Here is a 23,202-nt window from a genome sequence, read left to right on the forward strand (position 1 = left end):
GCCGTTGTCTATGGTTAATACTATACATAACAATACTGTATATACGCCAATAAAAACAAATATTACACACAAGAAAAGTACAGTAAGGATTGCAATTTCGAACATAAGCAAACATTTATAAATTAATTTGAAAAAAAAATCAACTTCACAATGCGTATCATTTTATTCCCGACTCAAGCCTGTTTGTGAAATTCTAGCGAAAATGTCAAAAAAAATTTGACATAATTCGATCATGTGTACATACATTATCCACTTAGCGGATCCAGACAAAGTAATTATGCGATTTTCGAATCATCGAATAAAATTTACGAAAACGGCAAAAAATTGTGAAGTCACGCAACTTGTTTAAACTGGCATTAATGAGGTGTATCTTAGACGGTATCGCAAACAATGTGAAACAATTTCATCCTTTGAGGGGAAAAGTGGCAGAGGAAGCTTGAAGGCAATTATATTTAAAAAAAAATTAAAAAAAATTTGAAACTTCGCCAACCGAATTCGTAAAACGCTAAATCATTCCATCTAAGATTCGAGTCATTAGACAATTAACACCTATTCAGTTACTATAAGTTAGCTAAATATAAAATAACATATTCGACCACGTTCTCAAGTCGCCGCTAGATGGCGGGGCGACGTGAACATTTGAACCGCGACGGTTCAAAACTGACTCTAAAACTACGAAACGATGTTTACTTTTATACGGGCGTGTAGTTACCGACCGGCTTGTAGAATATTTGACCGGTGAAAATGCGCCGAGCGATTTCCTTCAGTAGGAGGCCTTTTTCCTTCTTGATCTTGGCGAGGAAGCCGCGATTTTCGTTTGCGCGTCGCGATAAGTACGGGAGGACTTCGACAACGGGACCGTACGGGACGTATTTGTACGCCGAGTAGCCTGCTTGACCTGAAAATATTCAAAATCAAAATCAAAAATTACTTTATTCAAATAGGCCTGTAAGGCACTCTTGAATTGTCATTTTACACATTAAAATTATATTTGTCTTTATTAATTAATTTCAGTTAAAACGGAATCCACCACCACAGAAATGTAAATTCTGCAGAGAGGAATCGAAAAGAAATTCCGCAGCTACTCTTTTTTTAAAAACGGCGTTTTAGCATAAAATCAGTAATTTATTGTATGAAATACAGCGTCGCTAAATCCACACAACTTTATCATTAATATAAACATTACTGCACAGTACAGTTACTGTCTGAAAACGTCGTACCTACAACTGGTCACAGGGCTCAGGTCTCACCCTTAAGGGGAAACTTACATTTTCCGAGTAATTAAAGTGTGTGTTAAATTTTAATAAATAGATCGAAATTTTAAATAATGATTAAAACAATGTTTCGAAATCGAGTTTTTTCGTTATTTTTACACGCGTGGGAGAGAGATGAAATTTCTGATTGGTTAAAATACAAATTTTTCGATTGGTTAATTTGGTTTTCGACTGTAAATATTTTTGTATGCATCTTGTGTCTAAATAACAAAACAGTTCTTTTCGGAACTGCTTCTTGTTTCATGGTAAAGGTAACTTGGTTTGTGGTAAAGGTAACAGTAAAGTTAAGTGGTAAGACGGTAATGGTTTCTGGTCACATCACAATGCACGAAAATAATACAAGTGTTTTTTTGGTTATAGGGGGTAGTCTAAAACCTCACCATATATCACCAAGCGAGGGTAGGGGGTTAAAAAGTCACTAAAAACATCACGTGATTAATTAACGACCCTTAACAGTAGGTAAATAATGCGGTCACGTAGAAAACTATAATGTTAAATTAGGCAATCATGACAAAGGCACACAAATAAAAAAAAAACAATTTTGTACGATTCACAAAAATAATTTATCCCACCGTCACCTAACCATGATGGCGCATACAAAGATGCTGAAATAACGGAAATTTCAAAATAAAAATCGCGGTAAATCCCATAGAGTAAAGAGAATTTACGTCAAATGTCAATCAGCCGATTTAAAAAAAAAAAGAGGCGGCCACACTCACCGAGAGGGAAGGTGATGTGGTCGCACATGCCGAGCAGCTGTCCGAAGCAGACGACCTTGTCCCCGGGCTTGATGTCGTGCTCCTTCATCAGTTGGATGGCGTAGCGGACGGTGTCTTCGTTGTGGGACGCCACCATTATACCCAAGCGATCCTTCTGCTCGTTCTGAGAATTTTTGTATATGAGCTAACCAACTCAATTACATATTTGATTATTTCTATAGTTTAAAATTATTTACAATAGCATTCAAAAACATGATTTTAAATTATAGGTATGCAGACAGTGTTTAAAAAAGTTATTAGCTTAATTTATAAAATAAAAATATAATTCAATATTTTTTTTTAATTTTTTTTTTTTTTTTTAGATACAATGACAATTAACAGGTTATAAGATAGGTACTAAAAATAGCAATTGACACAAAAAGTATACACATATAAATCTGTTTTCCTCTTACAACTGCAAACAAAACTAAAATCCCTAGAATCACTGAGAACATAAAATGTTTCGGGCACTTCACGTCTCAAAATGATATATTAAACAACTTTAACAAAAATTAATTGAGAATTAAAATTGTTTTAAAACCCTTAACAGTTTCCTTAATCGTTTTACTCCAGAGATACATCGCATTATACATGAAGGAAATACCTGCACTATTTGATTACATACACTTTTAGACGTTTCACTTCAGAGCGAGAGATAAAAGAGGAAGTTACATCTTTATTAAGAGATGACTGCTCTGGTGTAATGGTGCGTGTGCCATATCGGCGGCGCATAAACACCGACGGTCGCGGGTTTGATTCCCGCTCGGAGTGGATATTTGCGTTTATTCAAATATTTATATCCGATCTGGTTGTTAGTCCTTGTCACCTCAACTGTGCCTCCGAGAACGCGTTAAGCCGTCGGTCCCGGTTGTTATCATGAACACTGATAGCGATCGTTACTCATAGTAGGAAATATATCCGCCAACCCAACTCCATTAGAGCAGCATGGTGGATTAGGCTCTGATCTTCCTCCTACACGGGGAAAGAGGCCTATACCCAGCAGCGGGATATTACAAGCTGAAGCATTACACCACAACTTCACGAATTATCGCCTAGTTGAAGCACTTTGTATATAGATTAAATGACATAATGTCTTCATAGCATGCCGTTGTCGTCATAATGTTTTGTCGTCGCACATGTAAAAAATTATCATATCCCAAACAGATAGTTGTGAACGGACAAGGAACTAGAGTTGCATTATATCAAGATCTAATCGATTACAGTTTACCTTGACTCTGCTGAGGATTTCCTTTAAGCACTTGTGGAAAGACGCCGTAGTAGCATCGACGTTTTCACAAGTTGGGTCTTCGTAGCCCATCGCTGCGGCTCGCGCTCGTTCCTATGAAAATACATCAGACGTAACGTCTAATATATAATAAACGTATAACGTATAATATATAACTAGTCAAAGTCCTAAAAATAGTCCATGAAACTACAAATTAAAAAAATTCCATTCTTTATATTTCTTTCCTAAATTACAAATTTTGTAAAAGCTCTTCAGACAGAACTAAAGAAATGTCACAAAATACAAAACTATTACCTATAATTTTGTTTCTACCTTCACTAACAATTGAACGATAACATAACCAAAAAATTGTACTATAGGTATAGGATAAATCTCGCAAACGATCTACCTGTTCTATATAAGCTCCACGGACCAACTTCGCTCCCCAGTAGAAGTTCTGTCGTTGCGCTTGCTCAAGGTCCGTCACGATTTCGTTGTAAGTATTCTTCAGGTATGTTTGATACGTATTAAAAACTAGGAACTTGTTCTGAAATATAGAAATGATAAATTTTAAGTACACATGTATTAAATTAGTAAATCTTACATTTAATATTAATTACAAAAGCATTTATATTGTATAACTGTCAGAAACAATATAGATTCGATATTTAAAGATTAAGAAGCATCTAGTATTAAATTTGAACTGCAATAAAATTAAAATATAAGTACTTAAAAGTTCGTTTCGATATTAGAAACAAAAATATATAAAACAACTAGCTGACCCCGCAAACGTTTTTTTGCCATATATATTATTAACCCTCTTAACCCCCCTCCCCCTATTACCCCCTTTATAACTTAGGGGTATGAAAAATAGATGTCGGCCTATTCTCAGACCTACCAGATATGCCCACTAAATTTCATAATAATCGGCCAGCCGTTTCGGAGAAGTTTTACTAAAAAGAATCAATACAAATAAAAACAAATGCTTTGTGTTTTTAAGAATATGAATAATTGAAATATATTTTATAGTATCTCAACGACAAACACAAAATAAAAAAGTAAATTTACATAAAAACAGACGAGCGATCTCATCCAGGCAACCAACCGCCTTGGCGAAGGACAATTTATACATCTGTTAGTAATAATAAAATAACCGTTTTTGCATATGGATTTTTACACGGTACATATACCAAAATAACATTTTTTACAATTTTTGTCTGTCTGTATGTTTCTTTCTGCTAATCTCTGAAACGGCTGGACACTACTTTAATTTTAGTAACTTAGGCTACTTTTATTTTAGAAATTTATTTATTTTATAACTGTGCGACCTGAAAAATTACTTTTATATTAAATTCCACGCGGACGAAGAAGCGGGCAAGGTATTATAGTATACAAATAAGAATATTGATAATATTTAAAACAAAACATTTGTACGTCAGAAAAAAAGTTAACTAACTTTGTTATATCTCCTCATCATTTCCAAACAGATCCTCGATATAGCTGGTTGGAAGTAAGTCTGTTCGGCGTCGATCATTATCCTAACGTCCGACTCATTCGCCACTTTGATGATATTGTTCAGTCTTCTCAACATATTCCTGAACATTTCTTCCTCCTTCGGCGATATCTGCGAGATGAGCCGCCTCATCTGACCGGTCTTCGGGTCCGGGACTCTGAACGAGTCCGAAAGACCCATGTCCTTGTCCAAAATGTTTGACCATGGAAACAAGTGGACAATACTGTGGATATGAGAAATTTACACTTTACCAATAATAACCTAATCAATTCAATTCGATATTTATTTGACGGATGCGTAACGGGATCAATGAAATCTTAAGACAAAAGATTGCCGAAGCCCCAAAGGTGCTTGTTTTCGTGAGTACTATTTCGGTATTCTAGTAAAGAGTGTTTAGTTCCGTAAGGACCCTCTTACTGAATGTAAAGCGGCGAATATTTTAGAGTCAACTACGAGATTCTTTGCATAATTTTAGAAAAATGGTGGAATATATTCTTATTTTTACAAATATACTAATCATGTGTTTGTTATTTGAGTGCATTAATATTGTAATTAACAAGTTCAATCAAAAAAAAATTTAACCTCTCCCAAATAATGATAAAGGCTATAAAAAATACGCTATCATAGACTAAATTATATTGATCGTCTTATAACACCATTTCTAATTGTAAAATAATTCCTATAATTTTTAAAATCGATTCCAATTATCATTGCTAGCAATTTAGTAAACAATAGCATCAAAATAGACGATCACAACAAGTAAGATGAAACTCCTGACAAAAACAACAAAATAAGCAGTAAAACAACAATTTTGTCGAAAAAAGCTCGAGTTATGAAAACCCGTTGAATAATTTAGCATCAGCAATAAGCGAAGCGTTTTTCTTATATATAAAAACAAGAAGAACAAAGACTTCTCTAGCATTTTATAGGCACGGAAAGAATTTGTGAGTGTGAAAAGCCTAGCATTTAATCTATACATGGGCTTCTTACAATATTTTGTAACTGTAACTATAAGATTATTAGTTGAGCTAGGTTCGAAAAACGATTAACTTTTCACTCGTTTTTTTTCATTTTATTATTACATTCGTACCACAGTGGAAGATCAGTGATTGATATGATAATTTATTATACTTTGTATAACTGTCACTGTCTCACTGTCATTAATAATTTATATGCAAAAATTTCATAGTTATAATATTATTATGAGTACAAAAATATGCATTCCAAGTTTAAATTGATCTTAACAAAGCCCATGTTTAGACTGTAGCAAATTCACGACAGTTAGCGACTTTACGAGTCAACCCTTACGATTACAAGATGTCGCCACTGACCGGTCCCATGGGAATAGATGCAGCACGCTGAAATATATTTTTAACTTATATGTGTGCCATTTCATACAAAAGTATAGGGCACGAGCTATATTTTATCTTTTAAACAAAGATCTATTTGATATCTAAAGAACTAGGCCAAATATATTTAAAGCAAACTAGGTGCGTAAATAATTTATTAAATTTGTACACCCTAGTGTACTAGGGTGTACAAATTTAATAAATTATTTAAAATTTAATTGCAAAAAAAATTAAAACAACTCACTACTGTAGAATTGAAAATTACTGTAGGTAAAAAAAAAAAATATTTCAATGTAATTGTAAAAAAAAGTACATACAATTATTACTAAAAATAGACCAAAATAGTTTAAGTCAAAATAACTGACGTTAAAAGCTTATACGTACATACAGTGTCTCATATCAATATAGCAAACTAACTATAAGGAATTTCATCTTACAATTCCTAAACATATTTGACAAAGTAAAAATATCAATAAGTAAATAAATAATAATCATAAAATTTAATGCAAAATAACTAAGGTACACTACTGTAACACCTGTAGATGTTCTATTACTGGGCAAATCTATCTCATCCCATAAAATGGTTACTTACATACATATGATAAATGAAAGAGCAGGAAGCCTACGCTTTCTTAGCCCCATTTCATAATTAATGTCTAGCAAATACTTTAAGGCATATTTGTCCTAAAATGTTGTCAGTTGACGCCAACCATGGACCACGTTACATCAGGCACCTAGATAGATAGCTGATAAAATTATGAAGGTACCATTAGGTTAGGTCGTAATATACCAGACTCACCCCTCTTTGTCGGAAGTGATTTTCTTCATGAACTCCTGTACTTCCGGTTTGCTGCTAAGGTCGCCGAGGTACCTCTGGAGGTCCTCGATAGTTTTGTGATGTGTCAAAACGTTGCCAGTGCCGCCGGCGATTTGGTGCATGTAACTACGAGCACGCATGATCACTTCGGATAGTTGGAGCTGAAAAAATAAAATATAGCCTGTAAGCATGGATGACATAAAAGTAAGTGTCTAATGCCAAATTTTCTAAAAATTATACCCTATGCTTTATACAACACGTTTCACTAAAATATAGTTAAAAAAGTTGTCGAAAATTGAAAAAATTCGTTCAGTAGGTTAGTAAATGAAGTCAAGTCGAACAAAGTTTCCCATTGTTTCAGGCGAACAAAACAGCAAAGCGAAGTTTTGAACTATAACACACCTCATTGCTTTCTGGGTCGACAGTTAAACAAAACGAAATGTTTTATGGCCGATCTCACCCTCTCTAGTAGCACGACACAACTAACACAATTCGCATAGGTTTACATTTAGATCCTCGGTAGATCTACATCTGGAAATCTATCGCTAGAAAGTCAAATTTTGTTATTCAAGTTCAGTAGCTGCCTCAACAAATACACTCACTTCTGTACTGTACTCTACTGATGTATGCTCGAGGACAATAGAATATTTTTGCCTAAGTTGATTTCCTACTGCAGTAAACTCGACAAGGCGAACAAGGTATTCGTGTTCCGGAATCTAGGGAGAAGAGCTGTACGTATGAAGTCAAAATCAAGCTGTTCCATGTCACAAAATTGTGTAAGGCCTTTTTTTTACCGTTTCTAACATTTACAGAACAAATTACACACCATCAAAATTACAAGTAATTTAATGATTTAGCAATGAAAGATTTTTTTAAAATAATTATTCAGAACAGTATGATCAATTTCGTTGTTAATGTTTTTGTAATTTTATAAAAGTATATAGGGATTAAAAGTAATGTGTCACAAAGAAATCCAAGAAAACTACACATTTTAATATTGAAAACTGTATTCAATTATTTTAATTTATACTAACCAGTAACTGAGGTCTCCCAAGAGCAGTCAATTTGATAGCCATCAAGCCTGTACTTTTAGTTATTCCTGAAAATAATAATACGATTACAAAATAAGCGCGTATCGAATCTAGCACACCAGGGACCTAAAAAACACTGGTCCCGTATCGAATCGTGACGAATTGTAACGAAAATATTTTAGAATAGAGTCATTAATTTCTTATGAATGTTTTCCATTATTGATGAAAATGAAAAATGTAATTATCGAAACATATGTATAAGTTTGATAATGCGTTTATTATCTTTACGCAAAAATATTAAAAGATGCAATGAGTGCCGACTGAATTAAAATCTTATATAGATAGACTTAAAAACAACTCTTATTTTATCTTCCTCCGTTCCTGGCAAAAAAGTTTCGTCAGCACTGCTAGACATAGGCCTACCTAATTTCGCACCAAACATCTAGGTTTTCCGCAATCCTCGTTCAGCCTCCAACGGCAATCTTACGTAAATCGTCGGACCGGCGGGCCGGAGAACGTCCCACTCTGCGTTTACCAAGACGCGGTCTTCACTTCAGAACACTTCTGCTCCAGCGGTTATCAGTCTTAAGCGGTTATCAACTGAGGTAGGGCACAGCTGGAATTTCCTGCTCAAAATATGGAGCAGCCCGACTGGGGTAGTACCTCGACCTTACAGAAGACCACAGCAAAATAATACTGTTTTCAAGCAGTATTGTGTTCCTGTTGGTAAGGTGACCAGAGCTCCTGGGGGGATTGGGGATTGGGTCGGCAACGCGCTTGCGATGCTTTTGGTGTTGCAGGTGTCTATAAGCTACGGTAATCGCTTACCATCAGGTGAGCCGTACGCTTGTTTGCCGACCTAGTGACATAAAAAAAAAAGTCTTGCGACATAGGTAACCAGTTCACTGCCACTTTAACTTGCTAATTCTGTGGGCTATGTCAGTTACTTTCGTTCCTTTGCGGATAGTTTTATTTCTGATCCTATCTTTGAAAGAGACCTCAAGTGTAGCCCGTTCAATTGCACGTCGAGCGGCTTGAAACTTGTGGAATAGTCCTTTCCGTCCTTTCGTCAGTATCCACGTCTCGGTACCGTATGTTAAAACAGGCAGGACGTATTTCTCGGAGACTTTTATCTTTAGGCATTGCGAAACTGAAGGTTCAAAGTGAAGACTCGAAAAATAAGTATAACGTATTAAAATTAATATTTATTTCACGTTTTTTGAAGTAAAGCTTCTTTACGCACGCTTGACGAGATCGTTATGAAATGTGTGATCGGGCCAGGCGAACGGAAGTCAAGAAAGGGATATAAGATAGTGAAGATATAAAGAGAGAGAGAGTTACGTTTTGTATATTACTGTAGGAACTGTTAAAGAAATTTTACTTCAGTCGTGTGGTCTAAAGCACACTAGTCTTTTTTTTAAATTGGATGTAAATGGGTTAATAGTTATTTATTATATGATATAATATTAATTAAACAACACGAAAAGATCAGGTGATTCGTGTATAAGTTGAAAAGCTGAGGCGAGCTCAGGCCCCCCTGCCTTCCGGGGGGAATCGTGGTAGTGTGTGAAATCGATCCCATTGCATCCCCACTAAGGTGCCGGCGGAAAAAAGATGTGGGTTTTAGTGGATAGTCTGGCATTGCACCTAACGCTGAGAGTTGCACACTCCCGCCACCCTCGAGTGGCGGGGTTAGTGCGTAAATGCATTTCCTCATCTATAAAAAAGGCCCACCTTACCCCACATTCTGACCAGTATACATTTGAAAACGATTCCTCCCCTTTGCACTTTTGAACTGGTTATTGTACCAATAACCAAACATACAGAATATTTCACGTGGTAGTGTGGTTTGACGATGAAGCTTCAGGTCAAAGATATTTATTGTCATAAGAATTAACAATTTACTTATATGAGAAAAACATTAGAAAGAATACATTTTTAAATAGCTATAAGTTTACTACAATAATTCAAGCCGAGCGTGTCGGTAATATACAATAGTTCATTATACGATATCGTCACAAAAAGCAAAAAAGTGGGTAGAAACGCATTACATCGATGGTAAGACCGGTCACTATGCAGGAAAAAAAAGTAACAAAAACGACAAGCGACACAAATAAATATATAGATCTTCAAATGTTTAACTAGAGGCGGCCAGGCGAAATATATATTATATTTATATATGTAATTTTAAAATAATTTAATTAAGGTTTTTATTTATTAATTACTTTTTTTTATTGAGATTTTGTAACCTTTTTCCTAGTTATTTTAAAGTTATTACTTTGATTTATTATTTTAAGTGAGGATCTTTTAAATATATGTATATAAATAATATTAATTTGACGCGTTTTTTATATCTATTTTTTTCAGAGTAAATGTGTTGTTCTTTTTTTTTATTGTTTTGTAACCTATTTCCTAATTATTATTTTTCTTTCGCGTTATTACTTCTACTTAATATTTTAGATAAGGATTTTTGTTTGTAGTTGTGATAATTCTTTTTATTATATTTTGAGATTTTGTAAATATTTTTTTAGTTCTTTTTTTAAACTTCATGATGCTTTTAGCTTCTTTAATAACTGTGGGCATTTTATTATACATTTGTACTTTCATATGTAACGTTTTTTTCCCCGTAATTTGTTTTGGGTGGGCGTAGAACTGGGTCATTAGAACTTCTCAACATTTTTGTTTGTATATTTTTCTTTTAGGCTTCTGCCACAAAACCCCGTAATCAACCAAGTCGAATGCCTTAGCTTTAGTCTAAAAATAATAATACCTGTAATAGACATACATACCAGCGACGGCGTCAATGCTCCTCATAAAAGCTTCCATGTTCTTCTCGCAGGCGGCCTCATTCAGGTAGAAGTAAGTCCTTGCGCTGGTAACCTTGTATCGACGATCAGCGAAACGCTGCTCCACATGGTATTGCTTGAGTTGCCCCTCTTCCTGTGCATCACCACACGCCGAGATCGACGCGCTGGAAATAGTAAGACAAGTTATAATTTATTATTGATACTAACGGTCTCTCCAACGGACCGATTCACGAAAATTCTATTTGCTACCGCCGGGCCGGTCAAACAATAATCTTAAGTTTTCGTTTGAAATTAACGAGTTTTATTATCTACTTATATCTAATATAGGACAGCATTTGTGTATGATACAATTAATACTTATATCGGGATCTTTTTCTGAGATCACTGTTTAAATGAATAAATGAAAACAGATGAAAAATTACTCAAAAAATCAAAATCAAAAATAAATTTTTTCAAATTGGCATCAAAAGCATTTTCGAATCGTCATTTCATAAATTAAAATTTTAAAAGTGATTATTATTTTATAACCGACTTCAAAAAAGGAGGAGGTTACTCAATTCGACCGTATATATATATATATATATATATATATACGGTCCGTATATATATACCGTATATATATATATATATATATATATATATATATATATATATATACGGTCGAATTGAGTAACCTCCTCCTTTTTTGAAGTCGGTTATAAAATAATAATCACTTTTAAAATTTATTCATTAATGTATGTTCTGGGATAACTTCGTCGTTTATGAACCGATTTTGATAATTCTTTTTTTGTTGGAAAGAAGATACCCCAGGCGAAGTACCATGATAAGAAAACTAGGATCTGATGATGGGATCCTAGAGAAATCGAGGGAAAGAGGAAACCCTTGAAAATCCACATTACTTTTTATTGGGTGTACCGATTTTGATGATTTTTTATTTAATCGAAAGCTGATGTTTATCGTGTGGTCACATTCAAATTACATCGAGATCTGATTAAAACTTTTAGAGTAATACAATACATTGTTACAATACATTTTCACAAATAAATTTATTATTATTATTACTTGTCGATGTAATTAAAGTGTTATTTTTTTTTCGTTTGCCAGCAAACACAATTATTAAAACTAAATCTACCACCGATTTGGAATGTAGACTCTACAAAGAAGAATCGCAAAGAAACTTTACAGCTACTCTTTTAAAAATAAAATATAAAATGTGTTTTAGTACATAATTAGTAATATCTTGTATGAAATATAGCGTCTTTATCATCTATGGAATCCTGCACCGTATAATACGCTTGATTTATTCATTTGTTTTTTTAAAAACACTTTAAATTTATATTGAAACGATTGCAAAATTGCTGTGGGACTTTATTACACATGCGAATACCGTAACCCGAAAAGAGACGTTTGCTTTTCGCATTTGGAAACTTGGGTTTACAATTTTGCTATTCCTTTTTAACCGACTTCAAAAAGAAGGAGGTTACTCAATTCGACCGTTTATGAACCGATTTAGATAATTCAAAAAATCAATCAATCAATTTTGATAATTAAGATATATTACTTGTCTATGTAATTGAAGTCGGTTTTTTTTCGTTTGCAAACACAATTATCGTGTTTACACTGCGATTATTACTATTATATCAAAACAATCGATATTCTTGTGAATGTACATAACATTGTTATAAATATATTGTGACGCAATTGTTAATGTCTACCACATGAAAAACATTCCTTAGGGAGACTCGAGCTCCAAGGTCGTAAATGCTGCGAATTTTTGAAAAATATATACAGTCTCAATATCTGTAAAATTACCTCACAGTAACAGACCCTAAGAAAAATAAACTAAATAAGTACATTGATTACCTATCTCTTTCTAATTCTATGTAACTCTACACTATAACATACATGTACCACCACTACAATCATTTTTAATTGTATTTATTTAAACACATTTAAGGTACCTGCGAGTAATAAGAGCCGGCGTATTGCAAGAGCCACTACTCCAAAAATACACTTCCAAAGTATTTATAAGATAGCCCTTGCGCACACATATAAAGAACCAATAGGAAAGCTTAATTTCATTGCCACGTGATAGCATGATCCGCCATCTTGTCAGTAGCCAAGAAATTGTCCGAACAGTTGGTGGACGTCACCCGTTAGTAAAAATCTCTCCATAAACATTATAAATTGTGTGTAAAATAGTCTGCTGTTTGTATTTTTTTTCTGTTTTATAGTAAAAAGTAATCATAAGAGTTGACTAATCAAGGTAAGTTTAATCGCTTTATTGACAATTAACAATTTTACAAAGAAAAGCCTAAAAATCACTTTCATGGTCTAATAAGGGCCACTTAGGTGGTCGGTAAATAGAGCCCCTGCCCGGACCTTATTAAACTAGTGGAATAATATTTTTTTAGACATTTGCATAACCTTTTTCTACATTTCCCATAGTATATTTTTTAAGCGTTGCTCATTACTTCATTACTTACAATGCCTATATAATGTCATAATTAAAAACTTAAGTGAAACATTTAAATACTTAAACCAATAAATAATCGTAAGTTTTATTTACTTCATCTGTATTTGCTTTGCTTGAGCTTATTATTTATTTCCTTTTTAGAATCACAAAATCTTGCTGATGATCGTCCACATTCTGGGAAGACAGTTTTTGATCAAAATAGTAATATGCCTTTGGAAAATTCGCCAACTCCTGGTCCTAGTGGTATAAATTACCGGCATGTAGTGAAAAGTCCCGATGTTAGTAGTTTAGATTCTGACATGACCTTTTTTGACGATCATTACCCATATTCACCATCTTTGTTACATCAGAATGACTTTTCACCCGCTTTATCTACGATAGCGGTAAAAAAACGTTTAGTTGATTATAGCTCATCTGATTCTGATCTTGCAAATTCAAACTCACTAACAGGACTAAGCCAGTATGCTGCATCGATAAGAAGACTAATAATTGATAGCTCTGAATCTGATACTTTTATTGCAGAATCACTTGTTCCGCCACAAAATTTTACGCCTCAAAATATCCGTGATATATACAGTTCCTTTGTTGATGAAAATGTAGATCCAATATCAAGGCAAGAACAAACTCCCAAGAAGAATACAGCATATACTGACTTCTACAGTATAAGACAAGTACGCGATGGCTCTACAACAGCAAGTGATTCTGAAGACAACTTGCCGCTATCGATAATAAAAGCCAAAAAAGTCATAAAGTCTCCATTTCAGGAGCTGATACCGACGCCGAATTTAGCTGTGGTGAAACAAAATAAGCCAAGACGTAAGGCCATCAATTATAAAGCACGGATTGTAACCAAGTATTTGTTTGCTGAAAAAGTTGATGAAAAACACCAACGTGAGAAAGAAACAAATAATGAACTGCCACAGCAGGCAAAGGTAAGGACGAAAGGATGTCCAAAAACATTTCGTCCTATTAGAAGAAATAAAGAAAAGAAACAATTTAAAAGACAGGAATTAAGAAATAGAAAACAGAAACGGACACTAAATGACACTTTTGACAAATGGTACTGTCATGCTTGTAATACAGAGAGTTTTAAAGACATGCGACAGTGTCCAGTATGCCAAAAATGGTTCCATGAAGAATGCGTGGGCCTGACAAAAGATGATATTGATTTTCAATGCCCTATGTGCAATTAGCTGATCAAAGCTGTAAAATAAAGCTTAAAGATAAAACTGATTTCTACTGGATTTTATAATGATTGATCTCATTAGTGTAATAAGGGCCACATTTTTTATACAAAAAAAAAGTTTTAGTTTTATTTGTTTTTATTAAAGCTTTTGATATTATTACGCGCTAATTCTTCTTAAATATATTTAATATTTTTTTATTTTATTTTCGTAATGCTTTTTAATGCGAATTTTTGTTACTTTATTCTAATAAGGGCCATCGATATATTTTTGATTAGTTAGAATTCATCTAGAGCGTGATCCGTAAAGAAAGTGATAAATGATAATTAGTGGAAACAAGAAAATTTAATAATAGTGCTGATATAAGTGAAAAAAATTATTTAAATTTGGCCCTTTTTAAACCACCAGGGTTTATTAAGGACCACACAGAGGGTTTTTAAAAAACTGATTTATAGACGAAAATTATAATAGTAATCCAAAACATTGTACTTGGTTTGATTAATAATAAAAAAAAATATTTCTCTGATGTCTTGTTTTTTGTTCTCAACGTTTAAATATTTAAAATATTAAGTGTTGAATTAAGGTGGCTCTTATTTGCCGCAGGGACCTTATTGTATGAATTTTCTAGACCGCTTCATAATTTTCAAACATTCTATCATAACGCTCTTTGCCTCTAAAGAATTATAGACCATTTAGCCAAAACACAATTAAAATCAAAACTACAAACGTGTTTCATTTAGGTTTAATAATAAAATTGATGAACACACGCCCTCAAGATTTTGTAAGGTTAAACTTACTTTATGTTACTTTAACTTAAAAAAAATTACAATTCTGGCTAACTAATCGAATTAAACTATTTTTTTAATACAAAGATCTAAATAATTAAATAAAACGAATATACGAGTTCTATAACATAAAATAAAAACTAAATAATAACTAAAAAAAGAAAAAAAACTACAAGAAGGAAAAAACTGAAATAAAAAAAAAAACTAAAAAAAAATAACGCAAATCAAAACCCAGCTATGATAAGATCTTGCAAATTCCTCGGTCCGGTTTTTATTAGTTCTTTTAAACGTGAACTTGTTACACAGCCTCTGAAATTATTTAAAATGTTAATCATTATTTAAAGACAAAAGAAAATGAAAACAATATATCACGAAGTGGAAAAGTGGTAAGGATGTTGTTAGTGTTATGTAAAGATCAATTCTATAAAATGGTAAAAAAAATAACTAACATACATTAATTTATAAGTTAAACTAAAATGAATTAAATTATTATTATTATATAGTTACAATATTAATTTAGTTGTGTAATTATTACACTAAAAACAATGATCTTGAGTTGTGTGAAAGAAAAAGCTAAATAGACATTTTACTTACTACACAAATTTTGTAACCTATATATCCTTAAGCTTTGTTTACAATCTGTTTGTGGTGTAAGTACATTAAATTATAAATAAATAATCTAAAGAAACGCGCATTCGTCTGCGAGCTAGTATCTAAAAATATTATTCTTTTAAAACGCTATTGTTGCAAAATCTTTAACAATGTATCAATAATAATTACTCACATGACCGCCAGAGTTGTGCGATTAAGTATTATGCAATTGTCAGTGAATATGTTGTCTGAAGGCTGTTTTTACTATTAGAATTTTCGAGATATTAAAAATAAACAGTTTTGAAAATGGAATAATATTAACAAATGTTAACAGCCCCAAAAAGAACAATTAAATATAATCTCCGTATGTAAATGATGACGATTGAATACAATGAACAGAATAGTGAAGCGTTAATCCGGCAATAAAAATCATTTTTATCTTGGTTTTGAAGTTAGTGTTATAAGTATGTTTTTAGATATAGATTTTCCGTCAAAATATATAAATTTTCACTCAAATCAAATTCATGATCAATTCATGAGGACTGAACTTTTGAAATTCGAATAAGTGTGTGTGAAATTCGGCAAAATTTTAAAAATCGAAACCTAAAAGGGGTGGGGGACCTATTCCCTAAAGTTGAAGTTGTGTTAATTATCTATGGTTAATGAGAAAGTCGAAGGCAAAATTTTTCCTTATCTTTTTACCTTCTTTAACTCCATTATTTCACTTTTGCCAGCAAAAAATTTATAACCCTTTTAGTGCAATTTTAATAAGATAATCATTTAACATCAAAAGATCCTCCTGTTTTCTTTTATTTCTATTTCAGTTGAGTTAATTAATTAAACTATTGTAATGTAACAACGAACCTAGGTTTAAAGTATTAGAAACACATAAGTACCTTCAAACTCGAGTTAAAAATTATCTAACAAAAATCTCAGATAAAATGTATGTAACAAAAATCTGCGCGTATTTCAAATCGTTCGTCTAGACATGCTTACATTAGGATGCTATCGGTAGCGCGTACTCGATGAAAAAAGTGCTAGGCCCCGGCTATTTTTACTAATTACATCATACCTAAACGTATACTATTATGAGCTAGTATAAAAATCCAAAGCAAATGCTTTGGATTTACATACTTCAGATCCTTATATAAAAGCTTTCGAATCTAATGTAATGGTGAGCTAAAAATAAGTCGATATTTAATTTTATAGATATTTTTAACACACTGAACTTTTTGACAGACAGAAAAGGAAGAGGTTCTCAAGTTGACATTATTTTTTGATTGAAGCTCTCTACAAATTATAATACGATATATCGCGTAAAAGTCTCAGCGCTTTTGGATGAAAATGATAAAATTTAAATGTAACTAAAGTCAAGCTTATATCTTAATTTTACTTTATTCTGTTTTGCCATTAACGTAGACTCAACCCACTGGACTTACTCTAAGATGTAATCAATCAATGTAATTATAATGTTAATATGTCTATAATTAGATATTGTGAGACACGATCAGACTTTTGATAGGATTGTAAACCATATAGCATTGTAATACGGGTCATTACCCACTCATCGTTGTCGTCACGGCGAAGAAAAACAATGAGAAAATTGAAAATGAGGCCATATAGTTCCTTCCTTTTCTATCTCATTGTGAATAGTATACCTATAGAGTTCTAACGATGTACAATATCACGATCTTCAAAAATAATTAACAATATTTAGAACAATTACGGAATTTATTATAGAAAAATGTATATACTTGGAAGGTTAACTCTACGAATATTTTGCTATCAACGAATATAAACAGCATTTTAATAAGATACAGGCAGGATGTATACAGTAAATTTGTAAATCGATTTCGATATGTCTGAATATATAGGTAAAGAATATTTTTATTATCATCAATGCTATCATGATGATGATGGTAGCGTCTGATTTGTTACGAATTAATTCCTGCATTGTCCAGGCTTGCACTTTAAATTTGAATTTTTATTGAAAAAATTTTTAAATGACCCATGTAGGTCTCCGTACGTTGCCTCAGAAAACACGTAAAAGCCGGTTGTGGTACGTTCCGGTTGTTATCATAAGCACACGGTGGCGATTGTTACGATAGGTAAATAAATAATCCGCCATACGTCAGGTGAATTAGGCTTTAAACCTTTTCTTTTAAGGTAAAGAGGTTTCTGCTAAATATCTGGATGTTTACAGGCCGACTCTGTTACAAAGGAACACAAAGCCGCAGTTATCCGCAGCCGAATTTTCATTACTTTATTATGTGCAATCTTTCATGTTAGACCAATGCAAAGCATTTGAAAATGGTCCAAAGTTAAAAAAAATAGAACAGGATGAAACCCATTACAAAAGTAAGAAAATATAACAAAAATAAATGAAAAATCATTGTTGATTCATTGTCCATTTGTTGATAAGTTGGGGAGATTTTAATGCCGAAAGAGTTTTTCGCATAAATTAATTGAGTGGTGAGGAAAAAATTTACTAAAAATTACGAAAATGTATGTGCTCATCGATACACATAAGGGCATTCCGCTTCTATTTACTCGTTAATTTGTGGAGTCACAGGAACCATATCAGTAATATATACTTCGGGTACTACCTAGTTCGACTATAGCCTAAATGACCCAAAAATGCAATTATACGCTACATGTCTATATACATATTATGCGACCGTCCTTTAATCACGCGAGGTTCGAAAGGGGGGAGGGTGTTGGCAAATATCACGTGAATTTATTTTTTCGTCAAACGCGCGATTTCTAAAGCGAAAAGCGGCGGTGTAGTTATGACCTTGACTCGCCGTTGCCAGGCAACGAACGAAGTCCTCGCGTGCCGTGCGCCGAGGCTTCCGCACGGCTCGGGTCGTAATTTTTATCATGGTTAAGGCGCTACCCTGACCAAATAACCTTGAGCATTCGTTCCCTCTTTGCCGCACCCCACCTCTACAATACTTCGTAAAACACTACTAGCGCCATTTGGTAAACAACTTACGAATATGCGTAAAAAATATAGATCTTGGAATCCGTAGACATGGCATTCATTAAAAATTTTTTTTTAATATATAATATATATATAATATATTTTTAAATTTTTTAAATAAATAATAAAAGATATTATATATATATATATATATATATATATATATATATTTAATTTAATATTAGTATAATATATTTGCTGTGTACAATAAAAAGTAAATTAAATTTATTTTTTTGGTGCGTAAATAATTTTGGTAATGAATTCAGTCACTACACTTACGTTCATAATGAATACTTTCAACTTTTATTCTAATACTAGCGACTCGTCCCGGCGTCGCACGGGTGCAATGCTGATACTAAATATAAAATATATATAGATGAAAAGATACTAATATATAAAAAACTAGCTGACCCGGCAAACGTTGTCTTGCCGCTAAACGCTATTTTAAAATAGGGGTTGGTGGTAGAAGGGTGAAAATTTAGGGTTGTATGTATTTTTTAATGTTGTATCATAAAAAAATAGAAATTAAAAATTTTGTCTAAAAAATAAAAAATAGATTTAGGGGTGGACTACCCCTAACATTTAGGGGGATGAAAAATAGATGTTGGCCGATTCTCATAGATACCGCATAAGCACAAAAAATTTCATCAAAATCGGTCAAGCCGTTTCGGAGGAGTATGGCAACGAAAACTGTGACACGAGAATTTTATATATTAGATACCTATATTGTATTACATTATTATGTATATATTATATAATAGTACATTATTATATTACCGTTGCGTAGGTTTAAAGATCTTAGCATACAGACTGCGGAAAGCGACTTTGTTTTATACTATGTAGTGAAGTATAAGTATTCATGATACTCGTTTGGTGTTGACTTTTTGGATTGAAGGCGAGTTATCAATAATAATAATAATAATATACTTTATTGCGCATGTAAATAAAGAACAAAATTTACATAACAAGCAATTATAGTAACAAATTGTTCAACCAGGCGATCTTATTGCTAATAATTGTATTTGCTCGTAAACGAAAATTCAATTACATCAACAAGTAATACAACGTAGATCGACGAAAAAACAGTCAAGTAACTACGCGTTATCAAAGATTACTCAAAAAGTAGTTATAAGATCTCGATAAAATTTAAATGTGATGATATCAAATGTCATAATAAACATCAGCTTTCGATTAAATAAAAAATTATCAAAATCGGTACACCCAGTAAAAAGTTATGCGGATTTTCGAGAGTTCCCCTTAATTTATCTGGGATCCCATCATCAAACCCTGGTTTCCTTATCATGGTACAAAACTAGGGATATCTCCTTTCCAAAAAAAAGAATTATCAAAATCGGTACATCCAGTAAAAAGTTATGTGGTATAATACAACGTAGGTAGACAAAAAAAGCGTCAAGTAAAAACGCATTATTAGATATAACTCGAAAAGTAATTGTTAGATCTCAAATAAATTTATATGGGACCAAATGACACACACCACTTTTCGATTAAAATTTTTTTGTCGAAATCGGTCCACCCAGTTAAAAGTTCTGATATCCACATACATAAAAAATACAGTCGAATTGAGAACCTCCTCCTTTTTTGGAAGTCGGTTAAAACAAAATACAGTCGAATTGAGAACCTCCTCCTTTTTTAGAAGTCGGTTAAAAAGCAATCTATCTTTATTATTCAGACAGTGTAAGTAGAGAAATAAAATAAAAACAAAGTAAATTTTATTATCATAGATAATCATCAAGATATCATAGATAAAAACTAATTAAAATAAACTTCAACAATAAATGCTAACAAGATGCTAATAAATTTATTATTGTTAATTGATATTGTGAATTGAGCGTGCGCTACCCGACACGGTGACAAACAACACAAGCTTCTCCCTCCAAACCTTGCGGCAGACTGAATTCCGATACCCTGTGCTTGAGTTACAGTAGTGAATACGCCCAGATTTTAGAAAAAAATCTATAGAAATTCAAATTTGGGTCTTTTGAAAAAAAAAATTCTTACGTATTGTTCAGTATTCAATTGTCGATCAATTGGTGTCGGTTGCAAAATAAAATAATGTTTACTTTACGAGGAGATGCATATTATCAATCACTATTTCTCATTTTTGTGGTATCGTTGTAAGGAGATTATTTAACATCTATTCCTTAAAAAAAAAAAACTAAATCTACCATTGTATAGTCAAAATTATGCAGAATTTAACTGTGTTTTTGTTAGTTTGATTCTTTTTTCCATTAACAAGTAGATAGCTCCAAAAAAGTGCACAAAAAACGGCTAGCGCGGCGTTTTGGTCAGGGAAGCGCCTTAAGGACCATTTCAGAATAAAATTAAAGTATACTGTATACCTGTATTTAAAGATAATATTCTAAAAAATTTAAGATTCTTTGTGGGTTCTAAAAAATACACGTGATTTTGGGTGAGGTTTGTCTTAAACCTCGCCTCACGTATCACCAGGGGAGAGGGGGATTAAAAAAACACCACATGATTAATGGACGGCCCCTATGGACGTTTATTTATCATTACGCGTGATGTTAAGAAATATAGTCAATATTTGATCTGGTTATATGCGATGCTATAACAGAGTCGCATAATATGAGTAGGAATTAGTAAAGTACTTACGTTACACGTTTGGCCTACTACAAAAAATTAATAGATAGATCTTATTTAAAAATATAGCAAATATATGTATATCCAAACATAAAAAACTCACAATCACAATTTGCCACTACCACGGTCTTATATACAGGTCACTCTAACTAAGCCCAATTTCAATGGTGAGAGATTAGTACGATAATGTCATAACTTTTCGTTCTTCTCAACGTCGCTGTACGTCTCTACTAACGCTGTGTGCGGTGACGTGGGGCGGTGGTGACGCTTTTTTATAATTGGTTATATTGAGTGACGTTTTATTGTAATTGGTTATATTTTAAGACATAAATGCGTGACGTATGTTAGAAAAAGAGACATAATGCTATTCTGTCTTCGTTGCACAGCACGACAAGCGATCGTCATGCCTCTGGCGGCTGTAAACTATTAAGCCGACATACTCCCACCACTGTAGTTGCCCGACCTGAGTATAAGATCGTGACCACTACGAGATTTAGAGGTGACATTTGACAGTGTATTGCCAGCTTATATTTGAAAGGCAATGCAATGTTTTTAATTACCTACAAATAGTTATTTCATAGTATTTACGTTTGTCTGATTTGAATTTTAAAAATCTTCCTCATTCTCCTATCTAATAATAAAAACATTTTAAGGCCATTTCTTTTTATTTAATTTAAAAAAGCGTTATAAAGATTATTAAAGAATTGGATGAATGCGCATTATTTAACGAAGATCAACAAAATTAACTTAAGACTGAATCAAATATAAATGACGGAACTCTAGATAACCATTAATATTTGTTTCATTAGTTACTTATTGAATTAGCGTTTAAAGCATCCATTTTATTTTTAACTACCTGCCCGGAAAGACTTCGTTCTATCAAAAAATTTAATTGTAAAAATTTATTTTTTTGTAAATTATTTGTTTAGTATCAAAACCTTCCGGAAATATACAAAAAAATTAGCCGTAGCGTCGAGCCATTCTCGAGTTATGCGACTCAACATTCATTTTTGTTTATATTAGATTGTCCATTATTTGTTATTTTATTGTGTATTTAAACGTGTGACGGATGTGGGGTAATTTACTAAGGAATTAATGGGCGTCGATATTGTCGATGGTCGAACCTCCGATATACCTCATTGCACCACGTCAAGTATTTTCCGTGTTTAAGATTATTTTTAACCGACTTCCAAAAAAGGAAGAGGTTCTCAATTCGACTGTATTTTTTTAAAATAATTATTTAGATATAATAATTATTAATTACCTGACTTCACGCTTCTCAGCTTCCTCTTGAGAAAGATCTTCCTCTACGGAGTAATCGAGGATAGACTTCACTCCGAAAGACCGCAGCCTATGACATAAATAAAAACATAAATACATAAAAGACACAAATCACGTATTAATTACCTTACAATCACGTATTCGAAACTTTACAGGTATCAGCCATGTATCGGCATGGATCTTGAGCGCTCGACGAAAGAGTAGTAATCGCTTAGTGCATCGTACAAGATCGCAAGCAGAAAATATGTTTGCTAAGTACAAAAATAAAAATAAATAAAATGTAAAAGTATTTACTACTCCTTAAATATCTCTATCCATAAAATTTTGAAAGAAAAGTTGACAATCAGGGCTCAAAATCCGTGCCGATCACTAATAACAATAATAAAAAAGAAAAAAACTATATATAATGACCACGTTGTACTCTGTTGACCAATTTAGAAGCTTCCTTAGAGCTTTGAGCATAAATGCGGTCATTTTGTTTGTTAAAATATTGCTGAATTGTAAAA

The 23,202-nt window shown here is 32.8% G+C and overlaps 1 protein-coding gene across 2 annotated transcripts in view; it reads right to left on the reverse strand.

Annotated features, from left to right (window-relative positions):
- Positions 1-635: 635 nt before the first annotated feature.
- Positions 636-23,202, reverse strand: part of LOC123663484 (proline dehydrogenase 1, mitochondrial) — a 49,182-nt gene continuing 26,615 nt past the window's right edge. The window contains exons 3-11 of one of the 2 annotated variants that reach the window (XM_045598159.1): positions 22,680-22,766; positions 10,757-10,938; positions 7,971-8,035; positions 6,919-7,097; positions 4,714-4,993; positions 3,667-3,804; positions 3,261-3,371; positions 1,994-2,177; positions 636-898 (exon numbers count right to left, since the gene is read on the reverse strand). In XM_045598159.1, the coding sequence (XP_045454115.1) occupies positions 693-898; positions 1,994-2,177; positions 3,261-3,371; positions 3,667-3,804; positions 4,714-4,993; positions 6,919-7,097; positions 7,971-8,035; positions 10,757-10,938; positions 22,680-22,766 (1,432 nt within the window). In that variant the 3' untranslated portion in view covers positions 636-692. Of the gene's footprint in view, positions 899-1,993; positions 2,178-3,260; positions 3,372-3,666; positions 3,805-4,713; positions 4,994-6,918; positions 7,098-7,970; positions 8,078-10,756; positions 10,939-22,679; positions 22,767-23,202 lie in introns of both variants that reach the window. The other variant, XM_045598158.1, reaches the window with a different exon arrangement.

Source organism: Melitaea cinxia, chromosome 20, assembly GCF_905220565.1.
Source record: "Melitaea cinxia chromosome 20, ilMelCinx1.1, whole genome shotgun sequence".
Lineage (NCBI taxonomy): Eukaryota > Metazoa > Arthropoda > Insecta > Lepidoptera > Nymphalidae > Melitaea > Melitaea cinxia.